The following is a 19,629-nucleotide window of genomic DNA, read 5'->3' as shown; positions in this document are numbered from 1 at the left end:
TGATGATGACCATTTTGTAAAACACTGTGTTATGCTGCATGAAGAAATTAGTAACTACCTGCTGCACATCTTCATCCAACAGAAATTGTTGACCCTTCCAGGCCCTTTTTAAGGGAATGAAGGCATAATAATTTCATGCATAGAGATCAGAATTGTGGGGCAGGTGCTCAAGTGTCTGTCAATTCAGTTGGTGTAACTTCTGCGTTACAACATTTGCAATACTTGGAGGCTGGCCTCACAGACTGACCGATGTTTTGCGTCAAATGGCAATCGGCATGGAACTTGCACAATGGTGGGTTTAAACAGACATACTGCTCCATACATATTCTCTATTCTTCAAGGGATGGCTACGTGTTTGTCCTTCAATAGCCAAGATAAGAAAACAGCATATTAATTCTGTTTGGACACATTTGGTAATAACACCATGCATGTTGGAAAGGCATGAATGCCACACTATTCCCTTACTACAAGTCGGTGCTTATACATCTGCATCAGAGCGATACTGTTTTGCATATATGCTGCAGCAAAGCTCTCAAACAGAAACTTTCTGATCACCCCTTATACATTTAACATCATCTGTCTGTTTCTATCATTGGGTAACTTAACATCATTTGTCTTACCAAGTTTACTTGGTTCATGCCAAATAATGCTCCAATTTGCTTTTAATTTTTTCTTGGAATTTCAATATTTTTGTGCATAATGTGTTATTTTTGCACGTTTGATAGAGTGGTGAAGACTTCGCAGTACTACTTGTAGTATCCATTTATGTTCTGCTTGGAGCGGAAGTCCTCTGTATCTCTTCCTGACACATAATAATTTGAGCACAGATGTTAATCACCACTTCTCTTGGCTTCCATTGTCACTGCTCATGGCCTCCACCAAGTAAAACTGTATTCATGATGATGTACAAAAATTTTAGGGGAAAGAATTAAATTTCTCAACTACTGTGAGCCCTTCAAAAACTTCTTTACGTGGTTCACCTCGTAAATTCTAAATTCTATTCCAGTTATAAACTTCAAATTTCACATGCAAAAATAATGCTTGGTTCACATCTGCAGCCATTGTATACATTGAAATCTCTGTGCCACAGTACTATAGCATGCATGCTGTTAGAGCCACCAAAACAAAATGATACATGCCATCAATAAAGTGGAGTTTTGTTTTTGGAAGCAGTAGAAATATTGTGACTGTGTCAGGCCAGTCCAGATGATCCCATTAGCTGTCTGTATTTGTTTAGCACAGCTACAACATATTCACTGCACCTGAAAACAAATTACCCTACCATACTCAACTTTATCAATGGACTGTATCATTTGGTTTTGGCTCCTCTAGCAGCATGCTATTGTATTGTAATATGGACATTTCATCATGTACCAGGACTGCATACATGTACTTGCAAATGCACAGCACTGAAAGTATTGTTTAACACAGTACTCATTTTGGTTCATGATTAGGGACTTTATTTTACTTTTGATGTGTACAGCCATTCCCATTTTCCTTGTATTACACCTACAGTAAAGGGGTGCTAACTTTCATCCTTTCAGGTGCACCTGTTCAATTTACATGACTTTCAAATGATCATCTGGTTACGCATACCACATCTGTATAAATACTCTTAGATTTTTTTCATTTCCAGCAGTGGTATGACCAGCTCATCTTTTCTAAGTAACAAACTTCTTATGTTTTGCTAAATAAGTGAAAATATATTATAATTGCTATCCTTCAAGCTGTCCAAGTGAAATGGAAATATTACAAATGCTAAGCATTAGACAGATAAAACTGTTTACATTGAATGCTTCTGAAAATAAGCTACGCAAGTGACTGCTTATTGAAAACATTCAGATGTCACGTGGGTGCAGTTATGTGGGGGGAGGGGGATGGGGGCAGAATCAGTCACACCCATGTGTTGGGCTACTCCTGAAGCACTTCTTCAACCAGGATTTATTGTATCACTCAGAGAATAATACAACTTTATATTACAGTGAGTTGTATTTCTGGTGATGTGCTTGATGTTATCCTCAGTTGCGTAGTTCAGTTTTTGGCTCAGACTGTTCTAAACATTCCTGACAATCATGTCAGTATACTTAAAGTCTGTATGGTGAAAGGATAGCACTGTAAGCTAAAGTGGGCTTATTGTAGCTGCTTTGTGCATCTGTCACAATTAATCATGTAATGCAGTTTTGTATGCATCTCTATGGCAACAACCCAGAGTTGTGGTGTTACACTGCTAGATGTGAGGGCTCTTGCTTCAGTCTACAGAATTTTGGTTTCATAGGTGGGACATTTAAAACTGGCCTGTCAAAGCCAGTTTCAGAATGTAATAGTCTTTCCCATGACCATAAGTGACAACAATCTCAACCACTGTTTATGGAATACTCATTATGAAGGCTGAGCTCTTGTTTTCTATCTAAAATTGTTAATGATACAATATTAATGTCATCTTACAGAAGCAAGACTGTTTTTCTTTGATTTGTGCTATCTTCCATTCTTTAGATGCTTTTGCTTTTGCCTTTTAGACTGTGTGTGTATGGTTGTTTGCCATTAGTTGTAAGCTGTAACACATTACAGTACACTCTGCACAAACAGGCTTTGCATATGTCCATTTCTCACTTTAGTGGCAAGTATTTGTTTGGTGGTGTCATGCATAACAGCAAAGTTTGATGTTACTGGCATAATGTTGGCATGGCACAATGGAACAATCTATGCATCAGTTTCAGTGTTCAAAGTTGTCTGAAGGGTATAATTGGGCAGTGTGCAAATTCCAAATTGAAGTGATATTCAGAGCAAAAGGCCTTTTAGGTACTGTCAACAGCATTGTTATTAAGCCACCACAGGAGAAAGAAGCTGAAGTAAAAACATGGCTGGAAAAGGACACAGAAGCACAGGAATTGAATGTGACGTGGATGGAGGTAGCATCCCTCACATCTACTTTAGTGTGCTATGTCAGCCGGTATCTGGTTGAAACTGAAGACTGTGTATGAAAAACAGTCCACAGAGAGTATTCACCTACTTCAGCAAAAGTTTTCCTTGCTCCAGTTTGGTGATAACTTGGTAGTTATAGTTTGTCAAAAATAGAAGAAATCAACACAAAAAATGAAGCAAGCAGATGAACCACTTTCAGATAAATGTTAATGACAAAAGTGTTATGTCATTGGCAGAGTGATATAAACATTTCTGTTCAACATTGAAGACCATCACCTGTGAGAAGCAAATGCCTAACGACTTAACTTCAAGACTGCTCATTGATGAAGAGAGAAATAATCAGTCCGATCAGCCAGAGGCAGCTTTGGCCATGGTAAGCAGGCAGCAAAAAATTATCTGTTATGCTTGTCGTAAGGAGGACCATTATACAAAGGACTGTAAAAGCGAAGCAAAGAGAGAAATGACAAGCTGCAATTCTTGCAAGAAAAGAGGTCATTTGAATTCGGATTGCAGGCTGTTGAAATCAAAGGAAGGCAAAAAGGCTCGGGAAGTAAATGCCTTTATGTGTATTAATCAGGCAGTTGATCTAGAAGATTATTGGATCATGGACACAGGTGCTAGTGAGCATATGTGCAATACAAGAGAACTGCTTATAAGACTGGGCAGTATGCAAAGTTCGATGAAAGTTACTGTGGTTGACAGCAGCAAATTTCTTGATGTGACTGGGCATGGTACTGTGAAATGACATGCATGGAATGGAGTTCAATTTATCAATTGCCTAAAATGAAATTTGTGCCTAAACAGAAATTTAATCTATTTTCTGTAGGAACTGTGTTAGTATTTTGTGTCAAACAAAGAACAATGTGAACTCTTGAACAGTACAGGTGAGGTTCATGCATTATCTAAATGTATCATATGTTGTTTACACTAAACAGAACACAATCAGAGCTGTCAATGGTTACTTTTACATGTGCAGATTAAATACACACTGTGGTCAACAGTAATGACACTAACGAGCTTTTGTCAGTCAATACTGACAGTGGCCTGGTCAGTCTCTTTAAATGTGTTGGAAACTTGAGTCTCTGGCATAAAAAAATGCGCCATCAGAGCATTATGCATGTGATACAGTTTTTCTCGTGTAAAGGAGTGACTTCATTGACAACTTCATCACTTGTGAAGAATGGTTGGCAAGTAAACAATATTGCTTGTCTCTCCATGTCAGTTTGTCAAGAGCTAATTCCCCACTTGAACTGGTTCATGCAGACATCTGTGGACCCATGGAGATGCATTCGATTGGAGGAGCAAGATTTTTTTTTTGATTTTGAAGGATGACTACTCTTGTCATTGCAAAGTATTCTTTTCGAAACAGAAGAATGAAGTTAAAGGTTTGATTAGAAATTTTATTGCAAAAACTGAGAGAGAAACTGGTCTGAAAATTAAAGTTCTAAGGAGTGATAATGGACTGGAGTTTGTGAATACTGACTTAGGTACATTTTTGGGTGAAAATGGCATAAACCCATCAAAGAAGTGTTGTGTCCATACCACAGCAAAATGGAAGAGCTGAAAGGAAAGTGCTCACTTTGGTTGAAGCTGCTCAATCAATTATTTCAGGAATGTCCAAACATATCTGGGCTAAGCAGTTCAGATCATGGCTTATGTACTAAATAGGACTGGTCCAAGTCCTGTAAAAGATAAAACTCCTTTTGAACCTTTTTATGACAGAGAATTACCCTTAGCATGTTTGAAAATATATGGAACTTGTGTGCCTGTCCTTGTACCCAAAGAAAAGTGACTGAAACTAGAACCCAAAAACAAGATAGGTTTATGTATGGGTTATGATAATGGTGTGAAGGGATATAATATTCCTTCCACAAAGGGAATTGAGGTGTACCCAGATGTAATTTTCTTGCCGCCAGCAATATCTGAAGGGAGAAGAAAACTGATGTTCATGTAGAAGAATCAGATACTATTTGTTGTGATGAAGAGAACATAGGTAAAGCTTCAGATTCAGAGGAACATAGAGAAGAAATGAGGACTCTGACTGTGAAAGAAAATAAGTCAGCCTAGAGAAGAACAAGAAATCAGCAAAGACAGTGAAAATAGACATTTCTCCTGAGGATGCAGATGAAGATGTAGTTTCTGATGACAAGAAGACATACAACCTTAGACCCAGGAGGAAAATTCAGCACCAGAATTACTTGGAGGATTATGAGTTGGGCCTACTGCAACAGTACGCTGAATCAATGTCGTCTAGTGAAGCTAAAAATTGCAAAGATGCCATAGTGAGAGAGCTGCAAGCCCTGGAAGAAAACAACACATTCAGTTACGTATGTAAGCCAAACGATTGTGATGTTATTGACACAAAGTGGTTTTTTTTTGGCACAAAAAAGATGAAAAAGGTAATGTTCTTTCTTATAAAGCTTGTTTTGTAGCAAAAGTTTCTCAACAAAGCTTGTCTTATTTGGAGATATACAGTCCAGCAACAAAACTAACTTCAGTCAGACTTTTTCTGGTTTTTTAAATGAGAGTAACTTTCTCCTCTATCAACTGGATGTCTGCAGTACATTTCTCTATGGAGAGACAGATGGAGACTTTCATGTTACATTACCTACTGGATGTTACAGTAAAATAAACGTTAATGTTTGTAAACTTAGAAAGGCTCTGTATGATTTAAAGAACTCATCCAAAAATTGGAATGTTAAATTTCACACAGTATTAACTGGCTTAGGATTTGTAAGAAGTGATTTTGAGTACTGATTGTATGTAAAGACAGAAAATAGCCATGAAGCATACATACTTGTTTGCATTGATGATCCACTGATAGTGTCAACTTCTCAGAATTAAACTGACAATTTAAAGCTGGTATCAAGTGACAACTTTAAAATGGAAGATTTGGTTATGAATATGAACTATTTAGGAATGAATATTGTTCAAAATTTAAGGGAGGGTACTATTACTATTTGCCAAAGTACCTATCTTGAAAAAGTGTTGAAAGTTTTTGATATGTTTGAATGTAATTCTGTTTCAACCCCCATGGAGGAAAATTTTGATCAGAGTATGTAAAAAGAGAAAGTCCTGAAAATGAAGATACTGAGAAAAGGTGTAGAAAATTAATAGGGTCACTGATGTATGCTGTGTTAGTTTCCAGATCAGATATTTGCATAGCTATAAGTATTCTAAGCAGGTACCAATCATGGGCAAGTCTGGATTTATGGAATGCTTTAAAACACATTAGTGTGTTATATGCTAGGGATGAAAACTGTACTGATCCTATAAGTGGTTATGTGAACTCTGACTGGGCTTGTAGCAGTAGACAGGAAGTCCACAAATGGCTACCTTCTCAAAGTTTTGGATTGTACTGTTTCATGGTCACCTAAGAAACAACCCACAGTGTCTCTGTCAGCAACAGAATCTGAATTTGTAGCTTTAAGCATTGTAACTAGTGAAGCCTGTTGGCTCAGTAATTTGTATCATGGTCTTTCTGGCAATCAAAGAGCTGTTTTGCTTGATGAAGACAATATGCTAGTAATAAGCCTTTGCAAAAACCCATATTTCCATCATAAACTAAAGCATATAGATGTGAAAATTTTATTTTTGAGAGAGAAAGTTTTTACTAAGAAAATTACGTTAAAGCACATTAGCACAAGTGACCAACAAGCTGATGTTCTAACAAAGCCAATAGGTAAAAAAAAAATTGAAAAATTTAGAGCCTTCTTAAGACTTACTCAAAGCTGTCGTTTCTGTAACACTGATAATTAATATTGAGGATGGGCGTTAATGATACAATGTTAATGTTACCTTAAAGAAGCAATACTGTTTTTCTTTGATTCGTGTTACCTTCCATTCTTTAAATGCTCTGACTTTTGCTGTTTAGTCTGTGTGTGTATTGTTGTCTGCCATTAACTGTAAACTGTTACACATTAAAATATTTCATGGTTCATTTACTGCACCTAATCGAAAAATAAAACTGTAATTGTCATTGTGTACAAGAACTCACAGACATTTGGTGAGAACCGAGCAGAAGTTCCTACAATGATATTTATTTTAGTCACCATGAACAGTGTAGTATAAAAGCGAACCAGTACACATTTTTGGTTTAAGAATGCTGGATTGATGATAAATTAAAACAGCTGCTTCATACCTGAGTAATGTAACATTCACTGCTACATTTTGGAAAGTTACAATGCTGATGAAAATGGCCAGGCTAGAATTAATTTACCTCAGTCCAGCAGTCTGCACTAATATATGGTTCTGCAGCAGCAGTAATGTGTGTTTCTGTACATATTAACTGATGAAATGTAATGCCTATGTGACTTTCTACTTCTATTTTGTTTTCTTCATACTGCTATTACATTTTTTTTATTGTAAGTTCTCACAGCCTCTCAGAGAAGCCTTTGAATATTTTGTTTCATCCTGGATATTCTATTGGGTTCCTCTAATGATTTGCTTGAAACACTTGCAACTCCTTACTTGCCCACAAATATTTAAATATTTGGACGTTCATTTTGTATGACACTGAACTTGTTGCCTAATTTAATCTAGTACACAATCTGATTCCCACATAAGTTCTCATACTCTGCATTTCTGACTTCCTTCCAGAGGCCTCTGTTTGTTTCTATCTTTGTATTTATTGTTACTCTGCATTTTATGCATTTATAAAAACTTTCAGTTAAAAAGCATGTTTATTGTTACTCTGCATTTTATGCATTTATAAAAACTTTTGGTTAATGAGCACAATTTTTTATTCCTTAAAAAAATACAATAAATTCATTGTTACTTCAATTTGTTCTTGCCAGTCCATTTTTTCCTTCCTTCTGTAAAAATATTTTGAAGACAACATTTTTTCCTTTTTTTTTCCTTCAACAAATTCAACTAATAAATGAGCACTGTTATTTCTGATATCATCTCCAGATGGGCCAATCTTTCATTATTTTTATCCTCCTTCCACATCAACGTTCCCTATCATCATGTTGCAGTGATTTTTGTATCATTTTAAGTTTCTGTAATTCTTTGCAGCAGCTCTCTACCTCTTCATGAGAATGTGATCACTCTGTATTATAGCTTTAATGATTTCTAAGGAATATTGTCAGTTTATTTATGAAACAAGCTGTGTTATTTCATCTCAGATTTCTCCCTGGTGCCGGCCGAAGTAGCCGTGCGGTTAAAGGCGCTGCAGTCTGGAACCGCAAGACCGCTACGGTCGCAGGTTCGAATCCTGCCTCGGGCATGGATGTTTGTGATGTCCTTAGGTTAGTTAGGTTTAACTAGTTCTAAGTTCTAGGGGACTAATGACCTCAGCAGTTGAGTCCCATAGTGCTCAGAGCCATTTGAACCATTTCTCCCTGGTGTCACTTTTATGTTATTGTTTACATTGAGATGAATATAATAGAGGCAGACATATGTAAATGCAGCATTTACTTCCTGGGGCACACCCGAAGCCACTTCTACATATGACAATGACTCTCCATCCAAGATAACATGCTGCATCCTCACTACCAAAAAGTCTTCAATCCAGTCACAAATTTCACTTGATATCACATATAATCATAATTTTGACAATAAGTAGTGTTGCATGGCCACATGGCCATGAGCGTATGGGATTTTGGTGTATAAGGACATCACATTCACAGTTGCCAACAAGGAGTCTGGTCACAATGCAACAGAGTTGTGGAAAGGACATGACGCAAGTGAGCAGTGTCTTGATTGTAGGATGGAAGATTATGAACAATAGTTTGGAGATGCTGGTCAGCAAAGGAAGACGTACAATCTGTGGGAGCATTCTGTACAGCCATAGTGGGACGACCTGTGGGGACCCTGTGGTTTGGGTTTGTGCAGTTCTACCTTCTGTCACCACTCCTCTCCCCTCCCTTGCCATGCAGGCATATTCTCTCTCTCTCTCTCTCTCCCTCTTCCTCCCCCCCCCCCCCCCCCCCCACTATTTTCCACCCCTTGCCCTTTCTTTCTCCCCTTCCTATCTCCTCTTCATCTGCACCATCCTCTCCCTTCTCCCACTCCCTCTGTCTCTCTCTTTTATGACCGCCACTGAGTCATCTGTTGAAAGACCTGCCTTGCACTATCCTGTTACCCTGTCCTTGCCTCACGAATCCTTCCTTGCCACATTCCCACAATCCAGGCAATTGCTCTCAGTAAACAATAATCTGTAATCAGTCCTGCCATGACTGCAGGAGTGTGCATCTCTCTCTCTCTCTGTGTGTGTGTGTGTGTGTGTGTGTGTGTGTGTGTGTGTGTGTGTGTGTGTGTACTCTTACCAGAGAAAGCTAGTGTGAGTATTGTTTTCTGTTATGTGTTTCTCTGTACCATGTATCACTCTGCCACAGGTGAGCAGTTGCCTTTCCTGCATTTTACATAAAGTTTAAGTAGATGTTGCCAGCATTCATCACTAGAACAAAAATAAACATTGATCATATAAAGCTCTCTGTTGCCAAATCAGATCTGCAATTCTGATGTACCATACAATGCAGAACGCTTGCTGTTGATGAGAATTATGGAAACAGCTTCATCTGCTAAATAACTCTCGGAATATCCAAAAAGTTCTCATTACAGTGTGAAGAGTAATAAGCAGTCCAACGAGCCCATAGAAGGTTAAATAACCTATAAGTGAGCAGAATAATGCACATTGTGATAATGATGCAGGTTGTAATCTCTCTCACACAACATGTTACTTATAAAATAAGAAAATATTTGGGAGAAGATCAGTCTTACAAATTTGAGAAGTATTTCTCACACTGTGTCATCACACACAGATACATATGCATCCTACAAAACTTAAAATATTCTTGTAAACCTGGTCTAATGTAAGCCACAACAACAAGTTTATAGTGTGTGCAATTATTTCTTGATCGGAAACTAGCCTGTTCAAATGCATTGCATCCTGAGTGCATATAACGAGATTTAGTCAACTGCCTCAAGTAAAATGCAGTTTTTGCTATATTCATCAATCCAAATACTGGTTTGACACAGCTCTCCATGCTAATCTGTCTTGCACAGCTCATTTTCATATCTGTATTTCTATTGCAACCTATTGGTGTTGTTGTTATTGTGGATGTTAATACGAACACTGGTTTGATGCAGTGCTCCTTGCTACTCTATCCTGTGCAAGCCTCTTTATCTCCTAGTAACTATTGCAACCTACATCCTTCTGAATATGCCTACTGTATTCATCTCTTGGTCTCCATCTGCAATTTTTATCCCCCATGCTTTCTTCCCGTACTAAATTCATCATCTCTTGATGTCTCAGAATGAGTCATACCAACCGATCCCTTCTTCTAGTCAGCTTGTGCAACAGATTTCTTTTCTCCCAATTCTGTTCATTACCACCTCATTAATTATGTGATCTACCAGTCTAATCTTCGGTATTCTCCTGTAGCACCACATTTCAAAACTTCTATTCCCTTCTTGTCCAAACTGTTTACCATCTATGTTTCACTTCTATATATTGCTATGCTCCATACAAAAAGTTTCAGGAAAGACTTCTTGACACTTTACACTTGGCGTTAACAGATTTCTCTTCTTTAGAAGTGCTTTTCTTGCCATTGCCAGTTTACACTTTATATCCTCTCTGCTTTGACCGTCATCAGTTATTTTCTTGCCCAAATAGCAAAATTCATCTACTACTTTAAGTGTTTAATTTTCTAATCTAATTCTCTCAGCATCAACTGATTTAATTCAAGTGCATTCAATTGTCCTCATGTTGTTTTTGTTGGTGCTCATCTTATATCCTCATTTCAAGACACTGTCCATTCCATTCAACTGCTTCTACAAGTCCTTTGCTGTCTCTGACAGAAGTCTAATGTCACCATGAAACCTCAAAAATTTTATTTCTTCTCCATGAACTTTAATTCCTACTCCAAATTTTTCTTTTGTTCCCTTTACTGCTTGCTCAGTATATAGATTGAATAACACTGGGGATAGGCTACAGCCCTTTCTCACTCCATTCTCAACCACTGGTTCCCTTTCATGCCCCTTGGCTCTCATAACTGCCACCTGGTTTCCATACAAACTGTAAATACCCTTTTCTCACTAAATTTTATCCTTACCACCCACCGAATTTTAATGAGAGTATTCCGGTTAATATTTTCAAAAGCTTTCTCTGTGTTTACAAATGTTATAAATAGAGGTTTGCCTTTCCATAAGCTACCTTCCATGAGAAATTGTAGGGTCAGTATTCCCTCATATGTCCCTACATTTTTCTGGAATCCTAACTGATCTTCCCTGAGGTTGGCCTCTACCAGTTTTTCCATTCTTCTATAAAGAAATCATGTTAGTATTTTGCAGGCACAACTTATTTAACTGATAGTTCAGTAATTTTCACACCTGTCACCACCTGCTTTCTTTGGAATTGGAATCATTACATCCTTCTTGAAGTCTGAGGACATTTCACCAGCTGGAAGAGTTTTGTCATGGCTGGTTCTCCCAAGGCTCTCAACAGCTCTAACAGAATTTTGTCTACTCCTGGGCCTTTCTTTTGATCTACACCTTTGAGTGCTGTGTCAAATTCTTTACACAGTATCATATCTCCCATTCCATCTTCATCTATGCTGTCTTCCATTTCCATAATAGTGCCCTCCCTTGCACAGACCTTCTGTATACTCCTTCCGCCTTTCTGCTTTCCCTTATTTGCTTAGCTCTGGTTCTCCATCTGAGCTCTTGATATCCATACAGGTGGTTCTCTTTTCTCCAAAGGTCTCTTTAATTTTCCTGCAGGTGGCATCTATCTTTCCCCTAGTGATATGTGCTTCTACAACCATACATTTGTCCTCTAGCCATTCCTGCTGACCTGTTTTGCACTTGCTGTCACTCATTTTTTAGAGATTTGTATTCCATTTCACTTGCTTTATTTACTGCTTTTTTATATTTTCTCCTTTCATCAATTAAATTCAATATCTCTTATGTCACCAAGGATATCTATTAGCCCTCATCTTTTTACCTTCTTGATCCTCTGCTGCCTTCACTATTTCATGTCCAAAGCCACCTATTCTTTTTCTACTGTATTTCTTCTCCCTGTTTTTGTCAATTGTTCCCTAATGCTCCCTCTGAAATTCTGTCCACCTCTCGTTCATTCAGTTTTTCTAGGTCCTGTCTCCTTAAATTCCTACCTTTTTTGCAGTTTCTTCAGTTTTAAACTACAGCTCATACCGAATAAATTGTGATCAGAGTCCACATCTGCCCTAAAAATGTGTTACAGTTTAAAATCTGGTTCCAAAATCTCTTTCTCACCATTATAAAATCAATCTTAAGCCTTCTGGTGTCTCCAGGTTTCTTCCACATATATAACCTTCTTTCATGACTCTTAAACCAAGCATTAGCTATGATTAAATTATGCTCTGTGCAAAATTCTACCAGGTAGTTTCCTCTTTCTCCCAGTCCATATTCATCTACTATTTTTCTTTCTCTTCCTTTTCCTACTATCGAATTCCGGTCCCCCATGACTATTAAATTTTCATCTCCCTAAACTATCTGCATAATTTCTTTTCTCTCATCATACATTTCTTCAATCTCTTCATCATTTGCAGAGCTAGTTGCAATATAAATTTGAACTACATGATGGGTCTGGGCTTTATGTCTATCTTGGCTGCAATAATGCATTCACCATGCTGTTCATAGTAACTTATCCACATTTCTACTTTTTTGTTATTAAACCTACTCCTTCTTACTGTAGTCAAGTTTCCCTCTGCACAGATTTACCTCCATTACTAAATTAAACATTCCTTGATACTTCAGGATGTGTCCTAACAACTTATCACCTCTTTTCATCAAATTATACCATATGGCCCTTTTCTTGCCAGTTCAGTTCAGTACTTCTTCATCAGTTACTCTATCTACTCATCTAATCTTCATCATTCTTCTGTAACACCTCATTTCTAAATATTCTATGCTCTTCTTGTCCATATTGTTTATCATCCACGTTTCACTTTGAAATAAGATTACACAAATACTTTACAAATACTTCCAGATACGACTCCCTGACACTCAAATTTATAGTTCTGCAGAGCACGCCATTCTGCTCTCTCACAATGTCTAATGACTACTGAAGTCACTGATATGGAATACCTGGCAGTAGGTGGCAGCAAAATGCACCTAATATGAAAAACATATCTTTTTGGGAGTGTCTGGATACTTTTGATTACATAGTGTACCAGCATAATCTGCACAAGTTTAAAAACAGTGACTGAATCCATTCCCTTTAGAATTTTAGCTGTCTGACTAGTTCCAATAATGCTACTTGTAAATTGCTTGAACTGTTTCTGTGCCTGACCGTCCTTACTTGGATTGTGGATACCACACCATTCCTGTTTCCTTGTTCAGAATTATATTTTAAGATCCCACTTCTGTGGCTGTTTATAACAGTCTTTTCAATCTTTGAATCCAGATTTCAGATCTTCTATCCTATAACACTGGAGGAGGAAACAATTTATCCTGAAATGCATTGCAGCATTGCTAGCAGGATGTTTTTGATTGTTGTCCACCTGTTTATAATTTCTTTAGAAAGCAGCTGGTTTGTTATTCTCTGAAAGTCAATGTCCATAGAGCAAATAGTGCAGATTATGTCCCATCTCTGTTCAACACTCAGTCATCTCGAGCATAAAAGGCCAGAGAGCAAACATACTGACAAATGTATTTAAAGAAATATATTTAACTATCCAACAATCGAAATTACAAGTAGGAATATCAACAATCTGGGAAAGACATATAGCTACTTACCGTAAAAAAGACATGTCAAGTTGCAGACAGGCACAATTAAAAGACACTCACATATAGCTTCTGACCAAAGCCTTCATCAGTAAAAGAAAAATACACACACACACACACACACACACACACACACACACACACACACACACACACACACACACACACACACACATATGTGACTGCCATCTCCAGCATCTTGGGCCAGAGTGGAGGGGGGGAGGGGGAAGGTATAGTAGTGAACAGGTGGGGAGAGAGAGAGAGAGAGAGAGAGAGAGACAAATGCTGTCTGGTGGAGTGTGCAAGGACTAGACTGCCAACAGGCACAATATGAGGAGGTTGTGGGGCAGGGAGGTGGAGAAAAACTAACTAAAAAGGAAAGGAGCAGGGAAAGATGAGTGGACGCATTGGTAGCAGGCTGCAAATAAACAAAGTGGAAGATGAGAATCACGAGGAGACAGTAGGACAGAGGCGGTGGAAACTATTGGGTGGAGGGTATGGGGACAGTATGTTACTATAGATTGAGGCCATGATAATTATAAGAGTGGATAACTGGTACCTGCACAGTTCAGAAAAGCTGGTGGTGGAGGGAAGGATCCAGATGACTCAGTTAGTGAAGCAGCCATTAAAACCAAATGTGTTATGTTCAGCTGCATGTTGTGCCACAGGGTGGTCTACTTTGTTCTTATTCATCCTGCTGAACAGCTGGCTGATAGACATACCAATATAAAAAGCTCTGCAATGATTGCAGCACAGTTGGTAAGTGACATGGCTGCTTTCACAGGTGGCCTGGTCCCTGATGGGATAGATTAAACTTGTGACAACACTTGAATTGGAAGTAGTGGGTGAGTGGAGTGGACAGGTTTTGCACCTGGGTCTTCCAAAGGGACATTTTCCTTTGGGTTGGGATTGGGAGTGGTGTAGGGATGGACAAGGATGTTGTGGAGGATGGGTGGGTGACAGAACACCACTTTAGGATGGGTGGAAAGTATCTCCGGTAGGATGTCCCTCATTTCAGGGCACGATGATAGGTAATCATAGCCCTGGCAAAGGATGTGGTTGAATTGTTCCAATCTGGGATGCTACTTGGTGATGAAGGGGACACTGCTGTGTGACAGGTTTTGGGGATGGAGGGAGGATTGGGAGTGTGAGGGGAAATGGCTCAGGAGATCTGTTTGCAGACCAGATCAGGGGGAGAGTGCCTGTCTGTGAAGGCCTTGGTGACATTCTGAGCAAGGGAGTTTTTTTAAATGCAGATATGCCGTTCCAGTGTAGTCAGGCTATATGGAAGGGATTTTTTTGTGTAAAACGGATGACAGCTGTCAAAATGCAGGTTCTCTTGGTAGTTGGTGGGTTTAAAGTGGACAGAGGTCCAGATGGAGATATCAGAGAGGATGTTGTCAACCACAAGGAAGGTGGCATGCTGGGTTGAGGAGAACCATGTGGAGTGGATGGCAGAGAAGGAATTGAGGTTGTGAAGGAACAAAGAAAAGATGTGTCCTCGGGGCACCATATCCAACTCCTATTGTACCCACAGCATTCCCACCTCTTCTCCCCTCTTAGCAGCTAAAGCCTGCCTAGCTGACCTTTTCAATTTTCCACACCTCTCGAAACTCCATTCCAACCCATCACCATATCCAGAGCCAAAACATTCCCATAACACTGTTGTTATGAATTGCTCTGACTGCCTGGCAGAAGGCCTCTGCCAATTATCTGACTCCTCCATCTGTAAACTCTTCCAGAGTGATTCCATCCCAAAAGTCCAAAACAATCTCCAATCCCTGCTTAAAGCTATAGGTCCTTCCCAGAAATCTTCCATGAATCCATTTCCCTCCTCACACCTATGACACACCCTGCACACACACACAAACCTAGTACATCCTCTCCAAAATCTACAAACCCAACAATCCTGAATGACCCACTGTGGATGGTTATTGTGCTCCCACTGAAATAATTTCAGCACTCATTGACTAACACCTCCAACCAGTTGCCCATAAACTAGCTTCCCATGTCAGAGACACCAACAACTTCTATCAATGACTCTCTACCATCCCCACTCCTATACATCCTGGATCCCTATTCATCACTGCCAACTTCACCTCCCTATACACCAAAATCCCTAATGCCTATGATCTTCTCACTATTGAACACTACCTTTCCCAATGTCCTTCAGATTCGAAACCCACTGCCTCATTCCTCATACACATTATTAACTTTATCCAACCCACAACTACTTCTCATTTGAAGAAAAGGAACACAAAAAAAATTCATGGCACAGCCTTGGACAGCCACATGGCACCCTCCTATGCCAGCCTTTTTATGGACCATCTAGGGGAGACCATTCTAGCCTCCCAAACCACCAAACCCGTAGTCTGGTTCAAGTTCATTGATGATATCTTCATGATCTGGACTCAGAGCCAAGTCGTCCTGTCCTTGTTCCTTTACAACCACAACACCTTCTCTCCCATCTTCACGTGTCCTTCCTCAGCCCAGTGTGCCACCTTTCTAGATGTTGATCTCCTCCTCTCTGATGGCTCCATTCGCATCTCTGTTCATAGAAACCCACCAACCACCAACAGCACTGCATTTTGAAAACTGTCATCCCCTACATCAAAAAATCCCTCCCATATAGCATGCTCCCTTGCTCAGTATGCTGATGGTCTCAACAAGACCTTCACAGACAGGTACTATCTCCCAGATCTGGTCCACAAAGAGATCTCCCGAGCCATTTCCCCTCACACCTACATCCTCCCTCCACCCCCAAAAATCAGCCACAAAGGAGTGTCCCCTTCATCACCCAACACCACCCCAGACCAGAACAAATGATCCACATCCTTTTCCAGGGCTTTGATTACCTATCATTGTGCCCTGAAATGAGGGACATCCTACCCGAGATACTTCCCAATTCTCCTAAAATGGTATTTCGTCACCCAACCAACCTGCACAACATCCTAGTCCATTCCTATACCAGTCCCATCCCAACCCCAAGGAACATATCCCTGTGGAAGACCCAGGTGCAAAACATGCCCAATCCACCCACCTACCACTTCCTATTCAAGTACTGTCACAGGTTTATACTACCCCATCAGGGTCCGGGCCATCTGTGAAAGGAGTCATGTCATTTACCAGCTCTGCTGCAATCATTTCAGAGCTTTTTATATTGGTTTGACTATCAACCAGCAGTCCATCAGGATAACGGCCACTGCCAAACTGTGGCCAAGATCAAAGTAGACCACCCTGTGGCACAACATGCAGGTGAACGTAACACACTTGATTTAAATGGCTGCTTCACTACCTGAGCCATGTGGATCCCTTCCTTCCACCACCAGCATTTCTGAACTGTGCAGTTGGGAGTTATCCTTACAACACACTCTCTGCTTTTGTAATTACCCCAGCCTCAATCTATGATAACATACTGTCCTCACACCCTCCACCCAATAGTTTCTACCACTTCTGTCCTACCATGTCCTCCTCATTCTCAAATTCCACCCTGTTTATTTGCAGCCCTCTGCTAATGCATCCACTCATCTTTCCCTGCTCCTCTCCTTTTTTGTTACTTTTCTCCCACCTCCCTGCCCTACAACCTCCTGATGCTGCGCCTTTTGGCAGTTTTGTCCCTGCACACTCCCACCAGACAGTGTTCATCTCTCTTGTCACCCATACACTACCATACGTTCCCCTTCCCCTTCCACACCCCCTCCAGATTGATGCTTGCATCCCATGTGATGTTGCATTCCTGCCTGAGATGCTGGAGTTGGCAGTCATGTGTGCATTAAGTGTTCCTGCTTTTTCCATGTGTGTGTTTTTGTGTCTCTTTACTGACAAAGGCTTTGGCTGAAAGCTATATTTGAGGGTCTTTTGATTGTGCCTGTCTGCAACTTGACGTGTCTTCTTTCCAGTAAGTAGCAATCTGTCTTTTCCAACATTGTTAAATGTGTGCGACTGTAATTTTAAGTGATAAATTACATAGTAAAGCTGACTGTAAATATAATCCATCACTAACAAACTTCATAAATATTATTATAGCTGTTATTGTTAGTATTATTGTTACTTATCAATAACTAGTAATAAAAATTGTGCAGTATATAAGATTATGGTTATTCTCCACATTGACTATATCATATTTCATACCATAGCAAATGCAAAGGGCACAGTAGCAGCATCTTCTAGACTCCAGTTGTCTGGAATGTTCCATGTTAGATGTTCACTAGTCTTGAGGGTATCTGGATGTATAAGACCCATAATTCTTTGACCTTTTCTGTTACGTCCGGCAAAATCTATTACACCCAGTTTCATCTGTAAATGAATGACAATTCAAAGGAAAATTCAACTGAGAAATATAATAAATGTGGGAGAGAACTTCTGGCTGGTACATACCTTCAGGAGTCAAAATGCTGATGATGGGTGACAGTGACCTGTTCCAAACCAGAAGTGATGACATTATCTGAGGTTCAGAATTCAGAGAGGAGAGAGGGATACAGTGAGGAAAGATTAAAAAGGAAATGCAGGTCACTAAGACCTTCACTACTCTATCTTCTCTCCTCACTGAGTTTCAATACCTAGAATAATGCCATCAGTTTTACTTTTTTGTGTGTCTACTGGGGATATTAAATATTTTGCTTCATGAGGGTATGTAACGGTCAGAAATTCAGGCTCACATGACAATTCAGGCCTTTATAATATTGGAGTCATAGTAAAATAACATAGCAGATTCTGTAATAACATCTTAGTTGCCCACACAGACTAATAGTAAATTGATGTAGGAATCAGCTTTATGTGGCAATGATTTTCTTAGTAAGTGTGTAGAATGGGATTTTCATATGCAGCCAGCCAAGTTGAAAGAAGAATAGCTTCACCATAGTCGAAAATTACAAGTCCTTATATTGTTATTTTATAATTCAAGTTCAGTAGTCAAATTTTCTTTTTCCATTCATTATTTTTCTGGTGCATCTGTTGAAAAAATTTAAGAAGAATCTGATTCTTCCAAACATTAAAAATCTTTAAAAATCTTACTCAAAAATTTACTAAGATAAGAGAGTTTAGACTTGACTTGAAAAACATATGAATGTGACATTCAGAAACTGAAACGATCAAAGCAACAAGTCTTATGTGCATGGAGAGATCTAAAATGAAAGAAACTATTCAAGATCAAGCCCCCAACTAAATCAAAAACATAAATTATCTTTTTTTGCATCCAGCAATAATGATATAATTGAGGTAACTGAATCTTCCATTGGTTCTTGGTAGAACAACATTATAATAAATGAAAAGCCCAAGTTTGCTTTTTATCTACAGTATTTCTTTTATTGTGTTAACCAGTTTTCGGCTTACAAGACCATCTTCAGACATTTAATGAGTACTGTCGCCATAGAAGTTTCAATGTTTGTCTCATCATGTATTTTTTTTAATTATTTTACTTGGTTCATTTATTTAATGCAAACTGTTACATAGTCACAGTTCTGAGTATAATGTTCATTTTTTTCTTGTTTTACTCCTTTTGTATTTGTGTACTCTTCAGACTTTTTTACTTTTAGAATGCAGTACCATTACACTCTCAAAGATTGTATTTACTATATGCTCCTTCACTCTCCTCTCACTGCCCTGCATTTATTTATTTCTGTTTATCTTATTGATATTGCTTAAGTTCCTTATAGATTCTGTAGCTACATTGATAATGCTTTCTTATTTTAATTAGTTTGTGTATCACTCTCCATGTTTTATACCTCCTGATGTAGCCTTGTCAAGTGCTAATTTTATTTTATTGGTTTTGTTTATTTATATAAACTGTTATGTAGGCTTGCTATTTCTGTTTTGTGTTAAGGTTTTTCTGTTTACTCTGTTTTTATTTATTTACTGTTCAATTTTTTTACTTTTTACATTGCATTACCACCACACTATCAAAGATGTTATTTACTGTATGTTTCTGCTTCAATCTAGATGTGTAACGTCTCTTCCAATGTTGTTTATCAACATTGTAACTTCTTTGGTAACAATATT

General features: G+C 38.8%; 1 protein-coding gene across 1 annotated transcript in view; it reads right to left on the bottom strand.

Annotated features, from left to right (window-relative positions):
* The window catches only part of LOC126483828 (fatty acid synthase-like), a 394,620-nt gene that overhangs the window by 82,648 nt on the left and 292,343 nt on the right, over nt 1-19,629 (bottom strand). The window contains exon 25 of the mRNA XM_050107027.1: nt 17,764-17,928. Coding sequence (XP_049962984.1) covers nt 17,764-17,928 — 165 coding nt within the window. The remainder of the gene's footprint in view (nt 1-17,763; nt 17,929-19,629) is intronic.

Source organism: Schistocerca serialis, chromosome 6, assembly GCF_023864345.2.
Source record: "Schistocerca serialis cubense isolate TAMUIC-IGC-003099 chromosome 6, iqSchSeri2.2, whole genome shotgun sequence".
Lineage (NCBI taxonomy): Eukaryota > Metazoa > Arthropoda > Insecta > Orthoptera > Acrididae > Schistocerca > Schistocerca serialis.
Note: the sequence above shows the minus strand (reverse complement) of the source record. Positions and strands in the feature narration are given on the sequence as shown.